The 18,595-nt window shown below is 49.6% G+C and overlaps 5 protein-coding genes and 1 non-coding gene across 6 annotated transcripts; 3 read left to right on the plus strand and 3 right to left on the minus strand.

Moving 5' to 3' along the window:
- Positions 1 to 794: 794 nt before the first annotated feature.
- BO87DRAFT_435351 (D-alanine--D-alanine ligase family protein) lies at positions 795 to 2,326 on the minus strand (the record flags this gene model as incomplete). The annotated part of the gene is made up of 4 exons (XM_025627760.1): positions 795 to 935; positions 987 to 1,604; positions 1,659 to 1,979; positions 2,291 to 2,326. The coding sequence occupies 4 exons, from the start codon at positions 2,324 to 2,326 to the stop codon at positions 795 to 797; spliced, it is 1,116 nt and encodes a 371-aa protein (XP_025480308.1).
- A 1,241-nt stretch (positions 2,327 to 3,567) lies between these two features.
- On the plus strand, positions 3,568 to 6,193 carry BO87DRAFT_44257 (alpha-galactosidase D). Its single transcript, XM_025628057.1, has 5 exons — positions 3,568 to 3,692; positions 3,742 to 4,040; positions 4,096 to 4,152; positions 4,203 to 5,001; positions 5,046 to 6,193. Exons 1-5 carry the CDS (start codon positions 3,586 to 3,588, stop codon positions 5,767 to 5,769), a joined length of 1,986 nt encoding a protein of 661 aa, XP_025480309.1. The 5' UTR covers positions 3,568 to 3,585; the 3' UTR covers positions 5,770 to 6,193.
- Positions 6,194 to 6,762: 569 nt separating this feature from the next.
- On the plus strand, positions 6,763 to 9,233 carry BO87DRAFT_307310 (beta-glucosidase; the record flags this gene model as incomplete). Its single annotated transcript, XM_025619389.1, has 2 exons — positions 6,763 to 6,898; positions 6,949 to 9,233. The coding sequence occupies 2 exons, from the start codon at positions 6,763 to 6,765 to the stop codon at positions 9,231 to 9,233; spliced, it is 2,421 nt and encodes an 806-aa protein (XP_025480310.1).
- Positions 9,234 to 9,825: 592 nt separating this feature from the next.
- On the minus strand, positions 9,826 to 11,214 carry BO87DRAFT_396565 (Rieske [2Fe-2S] domain protein; the record flags this gene model as incomplete). Its single annotated transcript, XM_025625253.1, has 1 exon — positions 9,826 to 11,214. One exon carries the CDS (start codon positions 11,212 to 11,214, stop codon positions 9,826 to 9,828), a length of 1,389 nt encoding a protein of 462 aa, XP_025480311.1.
- A 358-nt stretch (positions 11,215 to 11,572) lies between these two features.
- Positions 11,573 to 11,654, minus strand: BO87DRAFT_t137. Its single transcript has one exon. It is a non-coding gene; the product is annotated as a tRNA-Gly (tRNA).
- A 480-nt stretch (positions 11,655 to 12,134) lies between these two features.
- On the plus strand, positions 12,135 to 18,479 carry BO87DRAFT_376175 (putative DEAD/DEAH box helicase). The gene is made up of 4 exons (XM_025623227.1): positions 12,135 to 12,534; positions 12,615 to 13,275; positions 13,325 to 15,156; positions 15,215 to 18,479. Exons 1-4 carry the CDS (start codon positions 12,506 to 12,508, stop codon positions 18,312 to 18,314), a joined length of 5,622 nt encoding a protein of 1,873 aa, XP_025480312.1. The 5' UTR covers positions 12,135 to 12,505; the 3' UTR covers positions 18,315 to 18,479.
- Positions 18,480 to 18,595: the final 116 nt, after the last annotated feature.

The raw sequence follows: 18,595 nt of genomic DNA on the forward strand, positions 1-18,595 counted from the left end.
GTTCGATAGACTCGTTCCTTGTTTTGGGCGAATAAGATCTACTAGCCATGGAAAGTACCTGGTTGATACTACCGTTCAAACCTTCAAGTGATCGAGGGAGGCCACGGATGACACCGACTGTGGTTGGAATCACCCACTCCATCCTGGTTTCTGCGCCCTCAGCTATCCGAGAAAGTTTTGGAGTCGCACATCGTGGGTGGACTGTCTCTCACAGTGAAGAGTCTCTGCATTCTGGTTGATTGTCGGTGGTCAATTGGTGGATCACGCAGTTTACATCATAGTCACTACCGGTTCAAGCGTGCAGGTGTAGCATGCACCGTGACTTCAATAGAAGCTAATAGTCCGAAGAAGTCTCTTGGCATGTATAAGGCTGTTTAGGATGGTGCAGTAGCCGAATGTTGCTCTAAGTGGCATTCTCTCAGTCTTTAATATCTACCTGAGACATTGGAGTCATTCGTACTATTTCCCTAGTGCCAATGGGCAGCGAATGTATGGGACAGACAGGGGATCACAGCTAGAAGGCATCTAGTTTAGAAGCCTGGGCTGATAATCGACTGAGACAGAGATAGTTCTAGACTTCTTGAATTCCTGAAGTTGAAGGAAAGATATGAGCAGATCACGCAACGAGAGCCTCCCTTCTGTATGGTAATCTAACATTTGGTGCTGCCACGGCATAGTAACATCTTACATGATTCATTACGTTATGAAGAAAATATTTCCCTTCCCATAGTGGTTTGGTGCTGATTATGCCTACGTAGTCCTAGACCCAACGTTGTCTGTAACAGCAAATTTCCTCAGTTCGGTACCCGATCCCCCCGCCTCTGCAAAGCACTCTTCAGTATATGTTCGATAAGCTCATCATACGAGACATTGTTGTGTTCCGCGATCATGGGCAATTGTGACCAATGTGGGAGAAGACCGGCCAGAGGATTGATCTGAACCATTGTGAGCCAAGGACAAGTATGTTTGTCAGTTGATCTACCTACCTCCATGACATGAGCGATTGGCCGCCCAGTTGAGTTGTCCATTCGTATATCAACTCTTCCTCCATCGCGACAGCGCAGAACAGTCCATGCTCGAAGAGCTGTCTGACAAGCAAGATCAGCCTCTTGGTCATCCCGACCGACCTTGATCTCGTCGGCCTCTCCAGCCCAATCATCGGCTGACTTGGACTTTTCAGTTGTGTACTCTACTGTCTCAGGGTTAGATTTTGTTGACTCTTTGCTACACCATATTATCTCGTCGATACCGACCACCCATGCATCCTCGCCCGTTCCCAGGATGCCCACAGTGAACTCTCGGCCCGGAAGATACTTCTCGATGAGAACCCCAAGCGATAAGGGGCTGGAATCTCGAAGAGACCTGACCACCTCACATAGGGATTCGATGCTCTTTATTTTGTTGCTGGCTCCAAATCCTTTGGAAGAGCCTTCGGCAAGAGGCTTTGCAAACAATGGATATTGACTCAGCAGCGTTTCGGAATGGCGAGACATGCGAATCATAGACAGGATCTCATCTAATGAAATTTGCGCCTTTCCATGGGTATGATTGAAGTGTATCACTGCGAAGGGGGCAGTCGGAACATTGAAATGCTCAAGGACCATCTATCAAGCGTCCGTTAGCTGCAATGGTCTGAAATAGTATCCATGTCCACCCACCTTTATTCTGCCTTTGTCCAAACACAACGCCATCGTGGCCGCATCCGAAAACGTGAACGGGATCTGGTAGGCCTCCAACAATGCAGGAACTTGACCTTCTCGGGCTAATCCATGCAGGCCCTCTGTGGTATTGAATGCCAAGTCCCACGTACTACCCTCGCCATGTGCGAGCCTTTTAATCAGAGAATGGACATCTGGGATAAGCACAACATCATGTCCGAGGTTTGTGAGAACCACCGTTATATGATCGGCAGCTTCTCCGACCTCGAATCTGTTGCAGTCCACATCTGAGTAACCGAGGGCTTTGTAGGCCTCGCGAAGCTAAAATATGAGAGCGATCTTGAGGGATCCGTGAGTCATAACGGCGCGTATCTGGATTAACTGTAGTGTGGGGATCGGTCAGCATCTTATATTCCTGCTTGAGCAATTCTGACAAGTCAAGTCTAAATCTTCAGCCACACTGCATGACACATAAAGAGTGTTATTTGGAATTCAATGCTCATAGATGAAGTTGCGGTGTGACTTTCTATTGTGCGTCTGCATTCATGCGTGGAACTATCCAATCACAACGCTGGTGCAGTACTACTCTCAAATGCAAATAAGCGTAGGTTTCTGAAGAGTAATTGAATGACCTGCAGAGTTTGCTTTCTGTTCGACTGATGTGCCATGTCGTGCGGCTAGTGAAATATAGACGAACCCCGATCGAATGGCGTCCGGAGTAGCGAAACATCCTTTTTGATAGTCCTTTAGGTTCAATAATTAGCTGTATATTAGCTGTATAAATGGTAAATAAATGTTGGTATATTCTATACTGTTATTCACATCAATTCATGAAACTATCACACCTTGTTCGACTACACTAGAGGTCGGTCCTTGTAGGTGTTTGCTGATTTTACCTCTCGACAAAAAGTGACAATATGATAAATTCAAGATAATAGATTGAGCTAGATGACATTAATTCTTGACCAGGAATTTTGCATTATTGTCGCTTCGACTCAATGCAGAATTGCGTCTCGCTATCATGTCATACTGATGCACGTTCAAAAGTCGTCTGTAATTCTGTGGCCTTCATCTGGATCGTCAAAATTGCTGAGGGGGGATTCAAAAGCATTCTTCAGGTCATATTCAAAGGTGCAACATCAGAGAAGCTCGTGATCCGGTGCAAGATACAATGCAGGAATTGTATGGAATGAGGGAGGTGATCGGGACAGATGCTTCCGGCTGGGTACCTGGCAATGAACAACTGACGCATCTAAGAGAATTATGCAAAAGATCAATGCGGGTTTAATCAAAAACTCGGACATTGAGGTGGAGCATTTGTGGTGCTCAATGATCTCCCGATTGACGATCACAATCCTTAAAGAGCAGTCATCGGCTCGATACAGCTGGATTTGAGGGTAATTGGCTTCTATTTCTAAATCAACTCAACCATGACACACCCCACAGCTCTCTCGATTACAATTAAAGGTTTCGTCTACTGCCACCCAATTTGTCCCCACCCTGACAGTTGAAGCCATCCAGACGGCCCTCATGGCCGACCACTGATGATGAAAGCACAAGCCGCAGCAGCGAAGGTTATCCGGATAAAACAGTCTAAGACATTTCGAATGGTGGCGGGAGTATAGCTTCGCTCATATAACCTTATTCTCGCCACACTGTGGCTGAAAACATATTTGTCGTCCAATACGTGAGTCTCCAAGCAGATGAAGGTTTGGCAATAGTCAGAATTGCGCATGGCTGTTCGAAGCTGTGAGCTGATGTTGCAAATTTGTGTTCCCGGCTAATTAAGTAGTGATGCATTATGTCCGAGTCTTCAGGCCGAGAGCATCGGTTAAATGCATGAATACAAATAGTCTGCAGGCGCACCCCGCACTTGACGCAACTCATGGTCCAGCGCCTTCAGTACTAACAGCCGGGGTTGCGAATCATGATGTTGCTTCACTTCACGGCATATGCTGCACTGGGCAGTGTAGTAACCGCTGCATCCCTACAGCCACGGCTGCAAGATGGCTTAGCATTGACACCACAAATGGGGTAGGTTGAGCACGCCTTGACCATATACAGGACTAATACCATTGGCCAGATGGAACACATACAATCACTACTCGTGCTCCCCAAATGAGACCATCGTTCGGTCCAATGCACAAGCATTGGTTGACCTAGGCTTATCATCACTTGGATATCGCTATGTCACGACAGACTGCGGTTGGACGGTCGCAGACCGACTGCCTGACGGATCCTTGACGTGGAATGAAACCCTGTTCCCTCAAGGATTCCCTGCTATGGGTGACTTCCTCCATGACTTGGGCCTCTTGTTCGGAGTGTACCAAGATTCTGGAATTCTGTTATGCGGAAGTCCGCCGAATGAGACAGGAAGCCTGTGTATGCCAACGGTCATGGCCAAATGCGAGAGCGAATTACTAATCGAGCACCGTAGATCACGAAGCACAAGATGCCAGGACATTTGCCTCATGGAATGTTGACGCTCTCAAATGTATGTCCATAGTATTCTGCTTGAGTCCACATTCTAATGGGGCTATCTAGACGACAACTGCTACTCTGACGCCGCAACTAACTACCCCAACGTTAATTACGCCCCCAGCACCTCTCCTGAACCCAGATTTGCCAACATGTCTCATGCATTATTGCAGCAAAATCGAACCATTCTATTCCAGATCTGCGAATGGGGGATTAGCTTCCCCGCAGGTTGGGCCCCTGCTCTCGGTCATTCTTGGCGGATTGGCAACGACATCATCCCTGCCTGGCGGACAATTTTCCGCATTATAAACCAGGCAGCTCCACAAACAGATTTTGCTGGCCCAGGCCAATGGCCCGACCTTGACATGCTCGAAGTGGGGAATAACATATTTTCTCTCCCGGAGGAACAGACCCATTTCTCTCTCTGGGCCATTCTCAAAAGCCCGCTGATTATTGGCGCTGCACTGAAGGACGAGCTCACTGCCATCAATGACGCGTCACTAGCAATCCTCAAACAGAAGGACGTGATAGCATTCAATCAGGATGCACTAGGGAAGAGTGCGAGTCTACGCCGGCGCTGGACCGAAGAGGGTTATGAGGTATGGAGTGGGCCGCTATCGAATGGACGGACAGTCGCTGCAGTCATCAATTGGCGGAACGAAAGCAGGGACCTGACTCTGGATTTGCCGGATATTGGACTCCAACATGCAGGGACGGTGAAGAACATATGGGACGGCACTACTGCGCAGAATGGGGTCACTTCCTACACGGCGACAGTCGCCGGCCATGGCACGATGCTGCTCGAACTTCAGAATACGACTGCGGTCGGGGTATATCCGAGGGATGTTTTCGGGGAATCTTCTGGGTATATTTATCCTCTTTACAACATGAATGTTTCTGACTTGTTAGGCAAACGACAACCTTCGAAAACATTTACGCCGTGACAACCAGTGCTAAGTACACCATTAGCGTCTACTTCTCGCAGCCAGCTTCTTCAGCAGAAATCATCAGCATCGGATCAAATGCCAACCAGAGTATAATATCCGTACAGGTCCCCGCATCATCGACGCTAGTCTCCGCAAACATCCCACTTACTGCCGGCTCCTCCAACACAGTCACCATCAACACCTCCATACCCATTGACGCCATTCACATCACTGCTCCGAATGGAACGTACTACCCTTGCACGAACTTCACCCTCGCCGGGTCTACTACACTGACTACCTGTGGGAGCGGTTATTGTCAGCCGGTTGGCTCAAAAGTCGGCTACATCAGTCCCAGTGGCACAGCCAAAGCAACGATTTCCGCGACTACGAGTGGGAGCAAGTATCTGGAAATTGACTGGATTAACAACGAGATTGCCTTCGACTCGTCCTGGGGCTGGGGATCCAACTCTCGGAACTTGACCGTGACGGTAAACAGTGAGGATCCGGTGCGGATCGAAGTGCCGCTGAGCGGAAGACATAGCGAGCTGTTCGGTCCGGGGTTGGGATGGTGGGATACTGCAACTTTAGGACTACTGACTAGTGGCTGGAAGGAAGGGTTAAACGAGGTGGTAGTTGGGAATGTGGGGGGTGACGAAGGATTTCAATCTTACGGGGCCGATTTTGTGGGAATCCGGGTGCTGGATTAGAGGAGATGGGAGACTACAGTAGTAACCGTAGAGCATCTCTTGCAGATGAAGGGAAGAAAGAAGAAGCTTTTGGCTGTCGTGCCATTTCTTTAATCACCTGATCGTGGGCACGGGATGCGCGAGTTCGGGGAAGAGCGGGACACAACCAGCTTTTCTTCCCATCCTTTTTCCTCTCTCTTCCATCTATCTACCACTAATCTTCTCCTCGGGGAATTTCCAGTCGGAACTGAATCCAATTGTCGGCCCCCACGAGGGAAGATACATACTCCGAATAGTCTTCAACTCCCCTCAATTCAGTTAGTCATTCATTTGTCATGTCATGTGGCATGTTTGTCTCCCCGGTCCCCACCTACTTCTCGTGCCCGGGGAGAATGACATCGTTCTGGGGAAGTGTGAAGACGCGAATAAGGTTCAGCAGTTATTAAGAAGACCATGGCACAAACGGCCTAACCACAGCTAGCTTCACTTGGCGTCCTTGCGAGCGCAACATGATGGTAGTATCTGCCGAAATTCTGCCGGCATCGTCGTCACGTTTTCCCGTTCTGGGGTGCAGAACGCGGAGTTCTCGCTTATTCCGAGTGTGGAGTCCCCGCAATTCAACGCTCCATACTCATGGCACCGACTTCGTGGAGCCGAACAGGGGACCGAAGTCGGCCACGCGACTTGTTCACCATACGAGCTATCCCCACGGATGTCGCTCTCTGTACAGCGTCTAATTGGCTATGATTCCGAGATTGGCCCGGGACCCTACAATACCATTCATTCTTCCGGCTTCTTGTGAGGTCCATGCCGCCGTCATTCTGCCTCTGTCATTGCCGAGATTTCATAGCCTTGGCCGGATTTGTGGATGGAATGGGGTTGGCTCATGGTGGAATTTGGAGCGAACAATAGAGTGTTTGGATCATGCGCCGTGGGTATATAAGGACCCAGATATTCGCCTAGGATGTCTCTTAACTCGCCATCAAGGAAATCCTCCGCAGCAACTTTGAGAAGATGAAGGTGTCGCTCACCCTCTATGCGGCTGCGCTGCAGCTGGCAGATGCCGCTGTAGTCCAGAAGCGAACAGTCGACGTTGCTGAGCTAGAGCACTACTGGTCCTATGGACGCTCAGAACCTGTCTATCCCACCCGTAAGTCATCCTGACCTGCTAGTCATGATCAAATCTAATCCAGCCATTAGCCGAAACCAGTGGATCGGGTGATTGGGAAGAGGCGTTCACTAAAGCCAAGTCTCTCGTGGCACAGATGACCGACGATGAGAAGAATAACATCACCTATGGCTATACGTCCACGACAAACGGTTGCTCTGGAATGTCTGGTGGTGTCCCCCGACTGGGGTACCCAGGGATGTGTCTTCAAGATGCAGCGAGCGGTGTGCGGGGAACTGACATGGTCAACGCTTACGCCTCGGGTCTCCACATCGGGGCTTCGTGGAACCGTGACCTCGCCTATGAGCACGCACATTATATGGGTGCAGAGTTCAAGCGCAAGGGAGCGAATGTTGCTCTTGGGCCTGTTGTAGGCCCGTTGGGCCGCATGGCGCGAGGTGGTCGCAATTGGGAAGGATACAGTAATGACCCCTACCTCTCTGGCTCCCTCGTTCAGAACACCATCCGTGGTCTTCAGGAGTCCGTCATTGCCTGCGTCAAGCATTTCATCGGAAATGAGCAGGAGACGAACCGCAACACGCCCCAACTACTGGAAGACAGCTATAACCAGTCTATCTCCTCCAATATCGATGACAAAACTATCCACGAGCTTTACTTGTGGCCCTTCCAGAATGCAGTCAAAGCTGGTGCAGGTGCCGTCATGTGCAGCTACAATCGCATCAACAACAGCTATGGATGTCAAAACAGCAAGAACTTGAATGGTCTGCTGAAGGGTGAATTGGGATTCCAAGGGTTTGTCGTCTCTGACTGGAATGCCCAGCAGTCGGGTATTGCCAGTGCAGCGGCAGGTCTCGATATGGTCATGCCTGACTCCGTCTATTGGGAGAATGGTAATCTATCGTTGGCTGTCCGTAATGGATCGCTCTCATCTACGCGTCTCGATGACATGGCAACTCGCATCGTCGCTGCATGGTACAAGTATGCAGAGCTAGAAGACCCCGGCTTTGGCATGCCCATCAGCCTCCTGGAACCCCATGAGCCAGTTGATGCTCGCGACCCTGCCTCCAAGGCCACCATTCTCCAGGAGGCTATCGAAGGCCACGTCCTTGTCAAAAACACTGACAACGCCTTGCCTCTGAAGGAGCCGAAGATCCTATCACTTTTCGGTTATGATGCCATCGCCGCGCAACGCAATACCATGGATGACCTTTCCTGGAGTCTCTGGACCATGGGCCTCGACAACACTCTAAGTTATCCCAATGGCACCGCCGTGGACCCCTCACACCTCAAATACATGTTCCTCTCCAGCACCAACCCCTCTGAAAATGGCCCTGGTGTGTCCTTGAACGGTACCATGATCTCTGGGGGCGGTTCCGGCTCCAGCACTCCATCCTACATCGACGCTCCCTTCGATGCCTTCCAACGTCAAGCTTATGAAGACAACACTTTCCTCGCCTGGGACTTTGCCTCTCAGTCTCCAGTTGTGAACCCGGCTAGTGAAGCGTGTCTTGTCTTCATTAACGAAGCCGCAGCTGAAGGTTGGGACCGTCCGTACGTGGCCGACCCCTACTCCGACACTCTGGTCGAGAACGTCGCCTCCCAATGCAACAATACGATGGTGATCATCCACAACGCCGGTATCCGTCTCGTCGACCGTTGGGTCGACAACCCTAACATCACTGCCGTCATCTACGGCCATCTCCCCGGCCAAGACAGCGGTCGCGCCCTCGTCGAGATCATGTACGGCAAACAATCCCCCTCTGGCCGTCTTCCCTACACCGTCGCCAAGAACGCCTCTGACTACGGTGCTCTCCTGGGCCCGGTCGTTCCTTCCGGAACTAAGGACCTGTATTACCCGCAGGACAACTTCACCGAGGGTGTCTATATCGACTACAAGGCCTTCGAGCAGAAGAACATCACCCCTCGCTATGAATTCGGCTACGGTCTCACCTACTCCACCTTCGATTACTCGGGTCTCAAGATCTCCATTCACACCGATATGAACACTGACTACCTACCTCCCAACTCTACCATCGAGGAAGGCGGTATTCCCGCCCTCTGGGATGTAGTGGCTACGGTTACCTGCTCGGTCGCCAACACTGGATCTGTTGCTGCGGCTGAAGTCGCTCAGCTCTATCTGGGTATCCCCGGTGGCCCAGCAAAGGTCCTCCGTGGTTTCGAGAAGAAACTTATCCAGCCGGGCCATCACACGAAGGTCCAATTTGATCTGACGAGACGCGATCTCAGTTCATGGGATGTAGTGAACCAAGCTTGGGTTTTGCAGAAGGGTGATTATTCGGTTTATGTGGGAAAGAGTGTGCTTGATACCCAGTTGACGGGAACGTTGACGATCTAATGAGCTCACGAGCTTTGACTGTTACGATTAGATGTATAGAAATTCACTTTGCTAGGAATGATTTGTCAAACTTTTGGTCTAATCTATATGGGGTATCTTTTGTAATGATTCTAGTTTTATGGTCATGCTTTTTGAGAGGTCGTCATCTCGAGACATAAAATATGCGGGCACTTATGATACTCCTGACCACACGAGTCCCACAAGTACGTACCTGGGGTCATGCACCTTAAATATGATTGCGGTTGGCACACAACTCCCTCAGTGTCGCATCACTGAGCAGTTCACAGTGCTTTGTCCCTCATGCAGGACACTTCTTGTCATGATTGATTAGAGAGTGACGAAGTGTTCATGGGGTGTACTGAATATCCCTATCATCGATGGTGATATATGCAACACTGAATCCTGCGGCAGAACAGAGATAGGTCATCATCCCGATCCTGATGCCCATATTACTGGCAATCAAAGATCCTTGGCAAATGGGTGAGTTGGTAGAGCCTTGCGCCACCCGCCATGTTATCTGGGAGGGTGCTCAACCGCCAGGACAGCAAGAAAGTTTAAACGCTTCAATATTGAGGTACCACTCAACGAGCGATCAAGCAGGCTGAACTCCCTCGTACCCGGAGAGGTTCTCATAGTACCTCTTATCCAAACCAGCCTGCAACCTGGCCTCTGTATTGAACGGTTCTCTCAACGGCCCGCGGAAGTACTTCTGTACATTTCCCCGGAATACCTTAACGGGATCCGTCTCCTCCTGGGCACAAATCCAGGTCAACCAGCGATGGCCCGTCGTGACATGGGTAATCTCATCATTGTGGATAATCTCCAAGGTGTCCACGCTATCTCCATCTCCGGCCTTGCGGAACTTGTCGATCGTCACTGGATTCACATCCAATCCGCGCGCCTCGTGCACCAATGCAATGATGCTAATCCGAGCGCGCAGATCATGGGCTGTCACGGTCGCAGAGTCCCATAGTCCATGGTGAACAGGAAGGGCACCGAAGTACGAGCCAAGTTCCTCGAGTCTTGTCCGGAGGAGAGAGAAATGCTTCGCCTCGTCATTAGCGACCTTTAACCAGTCGTGGAAAAACGCCCGAGGAAGACCCAGCGCATCCGGCGACTCTGTCTGGAACTTGGCGAACCGCACACAGATATCGACCGCAAGATCAATAGCCCATTGTTCAATGTTCGCCAGCGCATGCAGCATGTTGATCCTGCTCTTCTGCGTACCACCTCTACCCGGCTTCGGAACCGCCTGTCGATTCACATCCTTGACGCCATCCCTAGGCGGTAAATCAGGAAGGTCAACACCGTCCCTAGTCCCGATAACCATAGGCTTATCCGTTCCCTCCCGTTCTGTAAACAGCCTGAATAAATGCGCCGTCAACTCGATCTTATGTTCCGGGTTTGAAGTGTTCAAGATATGCGCACACCATTCACACACCGTCGCATCATCATCCAAATACCGAATAGGCGCGGTCTCAGTCTCATCCTCACCACCCGCTCCATTCGTCGTCGTCGCACCATTCACACCCTTGACACTCTTCTTCAACTTCATCTGCTCACTGACAGCCTCCAACTTCGCCAACTCCACTCCCTCCCCCAGTTTCTCAGAGGTATATTCAACAACCACCATATCCTCATCGCTCACATCAACAGGAAACGTGCACGCCTTGATCCCCACACTCGACTCTCCCGTCTCAACATTAAAATCATACGCGTGCCACGGACAAGACACGATATACGCCGAATCTTCAATGTCGATGGAGGAATCTTTCATCGGGCCGCCGGCATGCGGACACTCCGCTTCCATGGCGTAGTAGGACCAGCCGTTGGCGTCATTGCGCGCTCGGGGTTTGATTTTGGTTTTCGGGGTCTCGATCGTGGGGAGGCGGAAGAGGACGAGGCGTTTGCCGTCGGAGAGGTGTAGGACATAGCGGGTTTGGGTGAGGGAGGAGAGCGGGGCGAGGCGGACGCGCGCCATGATGGGAGATATTGATCTGTACAGGCAATGAAAGAAATTCGTTGTCGTGGGGGGGCGTTCGTAGGATGCAATAATATATTCTTGGAATTGGAGGGGCGGCCTTTTTTGAGGTCACGTGTGGGTTCTGGATAAGGGTGGGGCACTACTCGTAATGTGGGAGGCGGTCGGTCGGTCGGACATGTGCCTGAAAGAATAACAGGGCGCTTTACTTGATTCAGAGGGCCAAAATTGAGTTGAGTATGAAGATTACAAATTCGTTCCTATTATGAACAGCGACTATCGAGGTGTAACCTATGTATGATCGATTGGTCAGAAACAGATACGTATGGGGAGCAGAGAAAAAAAGAAATTATGTTCGTGCGTTAACTGGGAGTCGAACCCAGAGCTCAACCTCACAAGAGGAGTGGAAGGGTTGAATGTTACCGCTACACCATTAACGCTTGTTGTTGAAAGTTTGGTATTATTCTAAACTATATTCAGTACAATTAGTAGTCAGCTCTTTGCTATATTTCCTGTAAACAAATGGGGAATCTGATTTATCTTGCAATGATCATGATCAGGTATATTATTTCTTTCAACCAGTTGGAAATTTGAGCCCCGCTCGTTCCGGCTGTTATTTGACAGTTTCCAAAGCGAATCTCGACTGGAACATTTTATACTATATATTACCGACTAAATCATCCAACGTTATCCCATCAGCTCATCGATATAGTATTATCATCCATCCAAGTGCTATGTACCGGGTAATCTCATATCAAACTGCCCAGTAACTGCCTAACATGTGATCAGTTGGCGCCCGGCTTGTCCTACGATGCTTGTCCTATTTACATCAACTCCAGTTACGGGATCATCCGGTTGGAAACACTCTAGATTATTTGGTCTGTGTTCTCCTCTTGCACGACTTTCGGGTCTATGGCTCACCCGAACGAGACCACATATGGTCTAAAGTAGCCAACGAGTGGCTTTGCATCATTCTTCCATCATATCAGTTTGGCGCGCTGCTGAGACCAATGTTCGCGCATGGATACCACACCCCGCATGGCAGTGCTAGACCCAACAACAACTAGCAGGGATCAGAGATGGCCCACTGCGAGGCTCGCTCGGAAGGTGCCTACAGCCTTGCATCGCCTTGCAGTCAATGGGCTGGCAGTGAATACTATATATTAGTTGCTACCCTGTGCCCCGCCACAATCACTGATACGCGCCTATCTGCTCTTTCGACTTCTTTCTCCTTCGTCCTCACAGCTCTTCTGTTCTACTCCCCCACATACGCCCTGGCTACACCATCGCGATGGCAGATCCACAGAAACTCCTGTCTTGGTAAGTGGCCAATCCAGATATCGCTGGCTAGGTTTGGTCGCACGCTGTCAAGGACACGTCTGATGACGTTTCCTCCTCAGGTACACTGGCCTGTACTCCCGTACCGTCGACCTCGTTGGCGACTATGCAGGCAATGAGCTCTTCATCATCGAAGGGGATTCACTTCTCTTGCACTGCTTCGCCGACGATCAGCTTGATTTTTCCAATGGCTTTCAGCTGCTTCATGCCACTTACATCGTGGAGCGGTTGTTAGCACAGCTTCGACAACGAAATTGCAATTTTCACATCGTCTTCTTCGCGGACAACTCGGGGGTATCTATTCCACCACATGCTGATGAATCATCGTTGCCGAAGTATCGTCTCGCTCGTGAAGCCATTTTACAGCATCTTCAACAGAATGCTCCTAAGGCTTTTCCATCCATGCAAGTGAGATGCTTTGATACATACAACTGCTCTGATTTTGAGGAGTATCTTACTTCGGAGGGGGTCTATTTTATCATATGTCATGATGGGGCCTTTTCAAGTTCTAGCGGGCATGACAGAGCATTTGGTAGAGCTCTAGAAGACCCCGAGAAAGTGCTGTCAGACGATAGCTCAGACAGTGGTTGTGAAAAAATGTCCGATAACACTCTTCCCTCGTTTTGGACGAATAGAATTACGCTCAGGTCGATGATACATTGGTTTGTCGCACATGGCTTTAATATCTCATTGTTGAACAGCTTGGAGTGTCGTGATACCAAGGTGAGCTCAGCGTCTTCATCTGTATTGGACTAAACCTAACCTTGAATAGGTGTTTACTATGGTTCTAGAGGGCTCCGCAGAACGGGCACGGAATCTTTTCTGCGTGGATTCTGTCAGCCTGGACATTGCGGAGGATACGGAATCATCTGGTTCTGATACAGAAGAGGTGGAATCTGAAATCAATCTGGCGCATTGTCACATCGAAGCTAGCCCCAGTACTGAAAGACCTTCTCCCACTAGCCCTTCCTCAGTCGAGCCTACTCTACGCAATTTCCCGCGTATCTTGGGCGCCACTGATCACATTCTCACTCAGCGAGAGTGGGCCACAGTTCTAACAGGAAGTGTCCTGCTAACTTCTGACTGCCGCCAAGAGAATGAGATGTTGGGGCTACGTGCTCTGTTACTACACACAATCATTCTGAGTGAGTGCAAACTTGAAAACCGCGTGTATGGTCCCAAGTACTGTCTCCCTGGTGAGTTGTTGCTGGTAAGATATGTTGAAGTATCTCGGAGTGTCATCACATCACAGTTGTGGCATGATGCTATGAGGCTTAGACCTATAAGCTGTGATGTGGCGGACCTGATTGATGGGCGGTTGTTCCTTGAGCTGATGCAGTTGCAAATAATCTGTCCGTCTGATCTTGAATGTTCCTTCAGCCAATCAATCGTGGATAGGTTTTCGGTGCTTGCTTCACTAGTGAAAGGCCTTTGTGGTGTCGAAATTGCTAGCTTCCAAGTGAGCGACAAGACTAGCGGTAGGAAAGCAAGCAGCAAGAAGAAAACTAGGGATTCGGGCAGTGGCCAAGTTAATAGCCGGACAAAGGCAACTGCCGTGCTCCCCTTCAACAACCCCGACTTTGACCGCCATCTCAAGCCAATATCACTTGCCATTGACAAATCCGCTGCTGGGAAGGAGCTTGCAGTGTCGCGAATTTTTGAGGAAATCAGCCACTGGCATAATCATCGCAGACCGCTAGATCAGCGGAATGCAATTCCTCTTACGGAGCGGCTTCTTCGCCGTAACCAGAAGTTCATGGCTGAAACTGAGCAGTATGCTGCCAGTCTCACAGATGCGAAACCAGAGTCGATTTTTGTAAAGACTAAGGCAGACCTCAAGGACTTGTCAAGGAAAAACCCGGCTCCTGAAGTTACGGAGGGAGACAGGACCTCTCGATCCACGAAAAATGGTCCAAAACAGACTAAACACCCAAAGACCAGCGTATCTGCGTCGGTTAAAGCAAAGGCAGAAGCTCACTCTCGGGAAAAGCGGGCTAGCAATCTTGAAAGACAATTGGAAGCATGGGAAACTAAACGCCATGGGATCGAGCATGCCTACAATCTGGTTCAGAGATATCAAGATGCTTCCGAGTATCTCCACAGCTTAAAGAGAAAGGGTGACTGTCTGATAGAGCTAGACATACTCGCTTATCTCATAATGACCCTAGCGCAGCTGTGGAAAACCAAGGGCGAAACAGAGAAGAACAAGCCTATGGGGATAGTGGCACTCATATGGTTCCTGATTCTTAAGATCTCGAAGGCGAAGCAAGGCATTACGGTCGGCATTCGATGCTTTGTTGAAGAAACTATCAAAGCGCTCAATCTTCCACGTATTGACATCCCATGTCACAGTTCAGGAAAAGCTACACCCTCATTCACACCAATACCTTCGCAGCACGCCAACTTGAAAACGGGCTTGTCACCAGTTGAGTTTCAGCTGGTTCATGCGGGGCCATACTTCGATAGAAATATGGAATCGGCACCGGATCCTCGTGTTCATGACTTCGAACCTGATCGGTGGCAAAGAGAGATCTTGGACCAAATCGACGCTAAAGCAAGTCTTTTTGTAGTCGCTCCAACCAGTGCAGGGAAGACTTTCATATCGTAAGTGTCATATGGGAGCCTATAACAATGTGTGCTTCAAGTTCTGACTATAGAATAGATTCTATGCTATGAAACAGGTCCTCGAGAGCAGTGACGATGGGGTCTTGGTGTACGTTGCCCCGGCTAAAGCACTCGTCAATCAGATCGCCGCCGAGGTCCAAGCAAGATTCAGTAAGAGTTACAAATACGCTGGGAAGTCTGTCTGGGCTATTCATACACGTGATTACCGCATCAACAACCCAACTAGCTGTCAGATCTTGATCACAGTGCCACACATACTTCAGATTATGCTTCTTGCTCCGTCAAACGCGAAATCGTGGGCGTCTCGCATTCAGCGTATCATTTTCGATGAAATCCACTGCATTGGCCAATCAGATGATGGAGTGGTATGGGAGCAATTGCTTCTTCTTGCACCTTGCCCTATAATTGCACTTTCCGCGACGGTCGGTAATCCCGAAGAATTCAGCAACTGGCTGAGGTTGACTCAGAATGCAAATGGCCATGAACTGAAAATGATTGAGCACAAAACGAGATGGTCGGATCTAAGAAAGTTTCAATACAGACCTCCATCCACTTTCATCTTTAACGGGCTATCGAATGTCACTCATCTAGCTGCACTCGGCCTCGATTCCTGTCCAAACATGTCCTTTATACATCCTGTGACGAGCCTGACCAACCGATCTCGTAGATTCCCGGACGATCTAACTCTGGAGCCGCGTGACTGTTGGACACTTTGGAAGGCCATGAACAAGTACACAACAGCAGATTATCCGCTTGATAAGGCGTTGGATCCGTCAAACGCGCTGCCAGGTGTCATATCCAAAGCCAATATATTGGAGTGGGAGGCCAAGCTGAAGCTGGTACTGAAACATTGGATGAACAATTCAGACTCTCCATTCGATGCTGTCGTGGAGGAACTCGCACAAGGAAGATATGTAGAGAAGAACGACGACGTGCAGGCATCATCTGGCGAACTCGGCCAGCTAGATGAGCCCCGCGTAGTGAATAACAGCCTTCTCGGTACAACACTCCCCTTGATCTGTTCTCTTCATAACCAAGACGCCCTACCAGCTATTTTCTTCAACTATGATCGAAGTGAGTGTGAGAGGATGTGTCAGTATATCCTTGATGAACTGGAACAGTCCGAGGCCCGGTGGAAGTCCTCAAGTACAAGCTGGGCGAACAAGATTAGTGAGTGGGAAAAGTGGAAGAAGTCGGAAGAGAAGCGCTCCAAACAAAAAAAGCCTGTCAAAGGGAAAAGCCGATCTAAAGACAGAGATGAAAATATGTCCAGAGCAGAACGGATGCGTGAGACTGCGTCAGCAGAATCGAGTTGGCACGAATCGTTTGACCCAGATGAGCCAATATCGAGGTTTTCCCTAGCTGATGAGAAGAAGCTGGCGGGTTCTGAGTTTGAGGAACATGCTGAAGAACTGCGGAAACGGCAGGTCTCTCCTTGGTTGATTGATGCTATGAAGCGTGGGATCGGTGTCCATCACGCTGGTATGAATCGCAAGTACCGACAGGTTTGTGAGATGCTCTTCCGCAGGGGCTACCTCCGGGTTGTCATCGCCACAGGTACATTGGCTCTTGGTATCAATATGCCATGCAAAACCGTCGTCTTCGCCGGTGATTCTGTCTTTTTAACGGCGCTTGGATTTCGGCAAGCAGCTGGTCGAGCTGGACGCCGAGGCTTCGACTTCCTAGGCAACGTGGTCTTTCAGTGTATTCCGGATTCCAAGATTCACCGTCTACTCAGCTCGAAGCTTCCAAGCTTGAGTGGCCATTTTCCGTTGTCTACCACTCTAGTACTACGACTTTTCATTCTGCTTCAGAAGTCTAATCGGTCTGATTTTGCCGTCCAAGCCATCAACTCGATCCTTTCATGCCCACGGATTTACCTTGGAGGGCCGGAGGCCAAACATACTGTTCTCCATCATCTGCGGTTCTCGATCGAATACCTCCGTCGCAATCAGCTCCTCGACGCTAGCGGTCTTCCCCTCAATTTTTCGGGTACCATATCGCATCTGTACTACACCGAGAATTCGAGCTTTGCATTCCATGCGCTCCTCAACGGTGGATATTTTCATCGACTGTGCAAGAATATCGGCAAGAGACCCAAAGAAACTGTTCTCACATTGATGCTTGTTATGTCGCACTTATTCGGTCGCAAGTATCTACCTCCAGTTGCCCTTGAGAACCTCCGAACCTCTGAGAAGAAATCCCCATCTGTTGTGATTCTTCCAAGTCTTCCGAAGAAGGCAGCTAGTATCTTGCGCAGTCATAACGAGAAGACTCAAGATATTTACACATCTTATGTGACCACCTTTGTTGAGCAGCACATCATAGGTCCAGGCTGTTTCCTCCCGCTGACAGGAATGAAGTGCGGTGGCGACAAATCTCCGGAGGGGATCAGCCACGCACTGCCGGTTACTCCTCCGACTCGAGTCACATCGTCATTCGCCGCACTATCAGGTCATGGCGATAAATGGCGGAGCATATCTGACCTCTGTAAAAAGGTCCGCAGCGGTGTCTGGCTAGAACAAGCAGTGGTGCCGTATGTGGGGCTTTACCCGGAAGAGGGCAAACTTCCACTCAATGCGTATCTATATGATTTCTTCAAGCACGGAAATGTGAAGGCATTGGAGAAGGGAAATATGATCCGCAGGGGTGATATCTGGTTTCTCCTGAACGACTTTTCCCTAGTCCTTGCCACCATTGTCACTGATTTCGAGAATTATCTCAAGCTGTCCCCAAACATTGACCTGGACTTGTTGGATGTAGCTGGTAGTGGTGATGTGCACGAGATCGACTTGGATGATAATGCTTATGGTGCAAACGATCCCCTGCCAGGGACAGCCGCGAGATCAGCCAATTTACCCCAAGTCCGGATGCAAGCCACAACCAAGCCCCAGCTCACTTCGGCATCTGCCAATCCAAAGAAAGCGAAGGTAGCGGACAGCTGGGAAGATGAGTTGAGTAACGATGAAGAAAGTGAGAATAAGGTACCCGAGAGAGAGGAAAATGCAAAGGCGACTAACAATCCCACTTCCTCCACTTTACCGAGTGATATCGAGAAGGGATTTTTGCAAGTCTTGAGGGCGTTCAAAACGCTTCAAGCTGAGTTCAACGAGAAGTTCAAGGCCATGTGGGCATAAACAGCGGGTAGGTTTGGGGCATACTAGGAAGGGCTGGGCTAGAATGTAGTTGGATCTTTGTGATTTCTCCGTCCATTTATGATGTCTTTAGTGCGACCAGTCGGAAGAGTCGTTGAGATGAAGAATGTTTCCTAGCTAGACTACAGCAGATACAGAAGAAAATCAACAAAACATTATCATATTATCCCGACACCGACTAAATACAAAATACCAATAAATCCAACCAGTATACCAGCACAGCAGGTACTTAAAACAGTAATAATGTGGTCAACAGAGAACCC

The sequence above is a fragment of the Aspergillus neoniger genome, assembly GCF_003184625.1.
Source record: "Aspergillus neoniger CBS 115656 unplaced genomic scaffold BO87scaffold_14, whole genome shotgun sequence".
In the NCBI taxonomy this organism is placed as follows: domain Eukaryota; kingdom Fungi; phylum Ascomycota; class Eurotiomycetes; order Eurotiales; family Aspergillaceae; genus Aspergillus; species Aspergillus neoniger.

Bases quoted from the DNA above. Each gene is read 5' to 3' on its own strand.
- BO87DRAFT_44257 (XM_025628057.1), top strand. From the start codon at position 3,586: ATGATGTTGCTTCACTTCACGGCATATGCTGCACTGGGCAGTGTAGTA. The intron at 4,041-4,095 runs GTATGCCAACGG...CGAGCACCGTAG, and splicing joins GAATGAGACAGGAAGCCTGT to ATCACGAAGCACAAGATGCC. The intron at 4,153-4,202 runs GTATGTCCATAG...GGGGCTATCTAG, and splicing joins GAATGTTGACGCTCTCAAAT to ACGACAACTGCTACTCTGAC.
- BO87DRAFT_376175 (XM_025623227.1), top strand. From the start codon at position 12,506: ATGGCAGATCCACAGAAACTCCTGTCTTG. The intron at 13,276-13,324 runs GTGAGCTCAGCG...AACCTTGAATAG, and splicing joins TGGAGTGTCGTGATACCAAG to GTGTTTACTATGGTTCTAGA. The intron at 15,157-15,214 runs GTAAGTGTCATA...ACTATAGAATAG, and splicing joins GCAGGGAAGACTTTCATATC to ATTCTATGCTATGAAACAGG.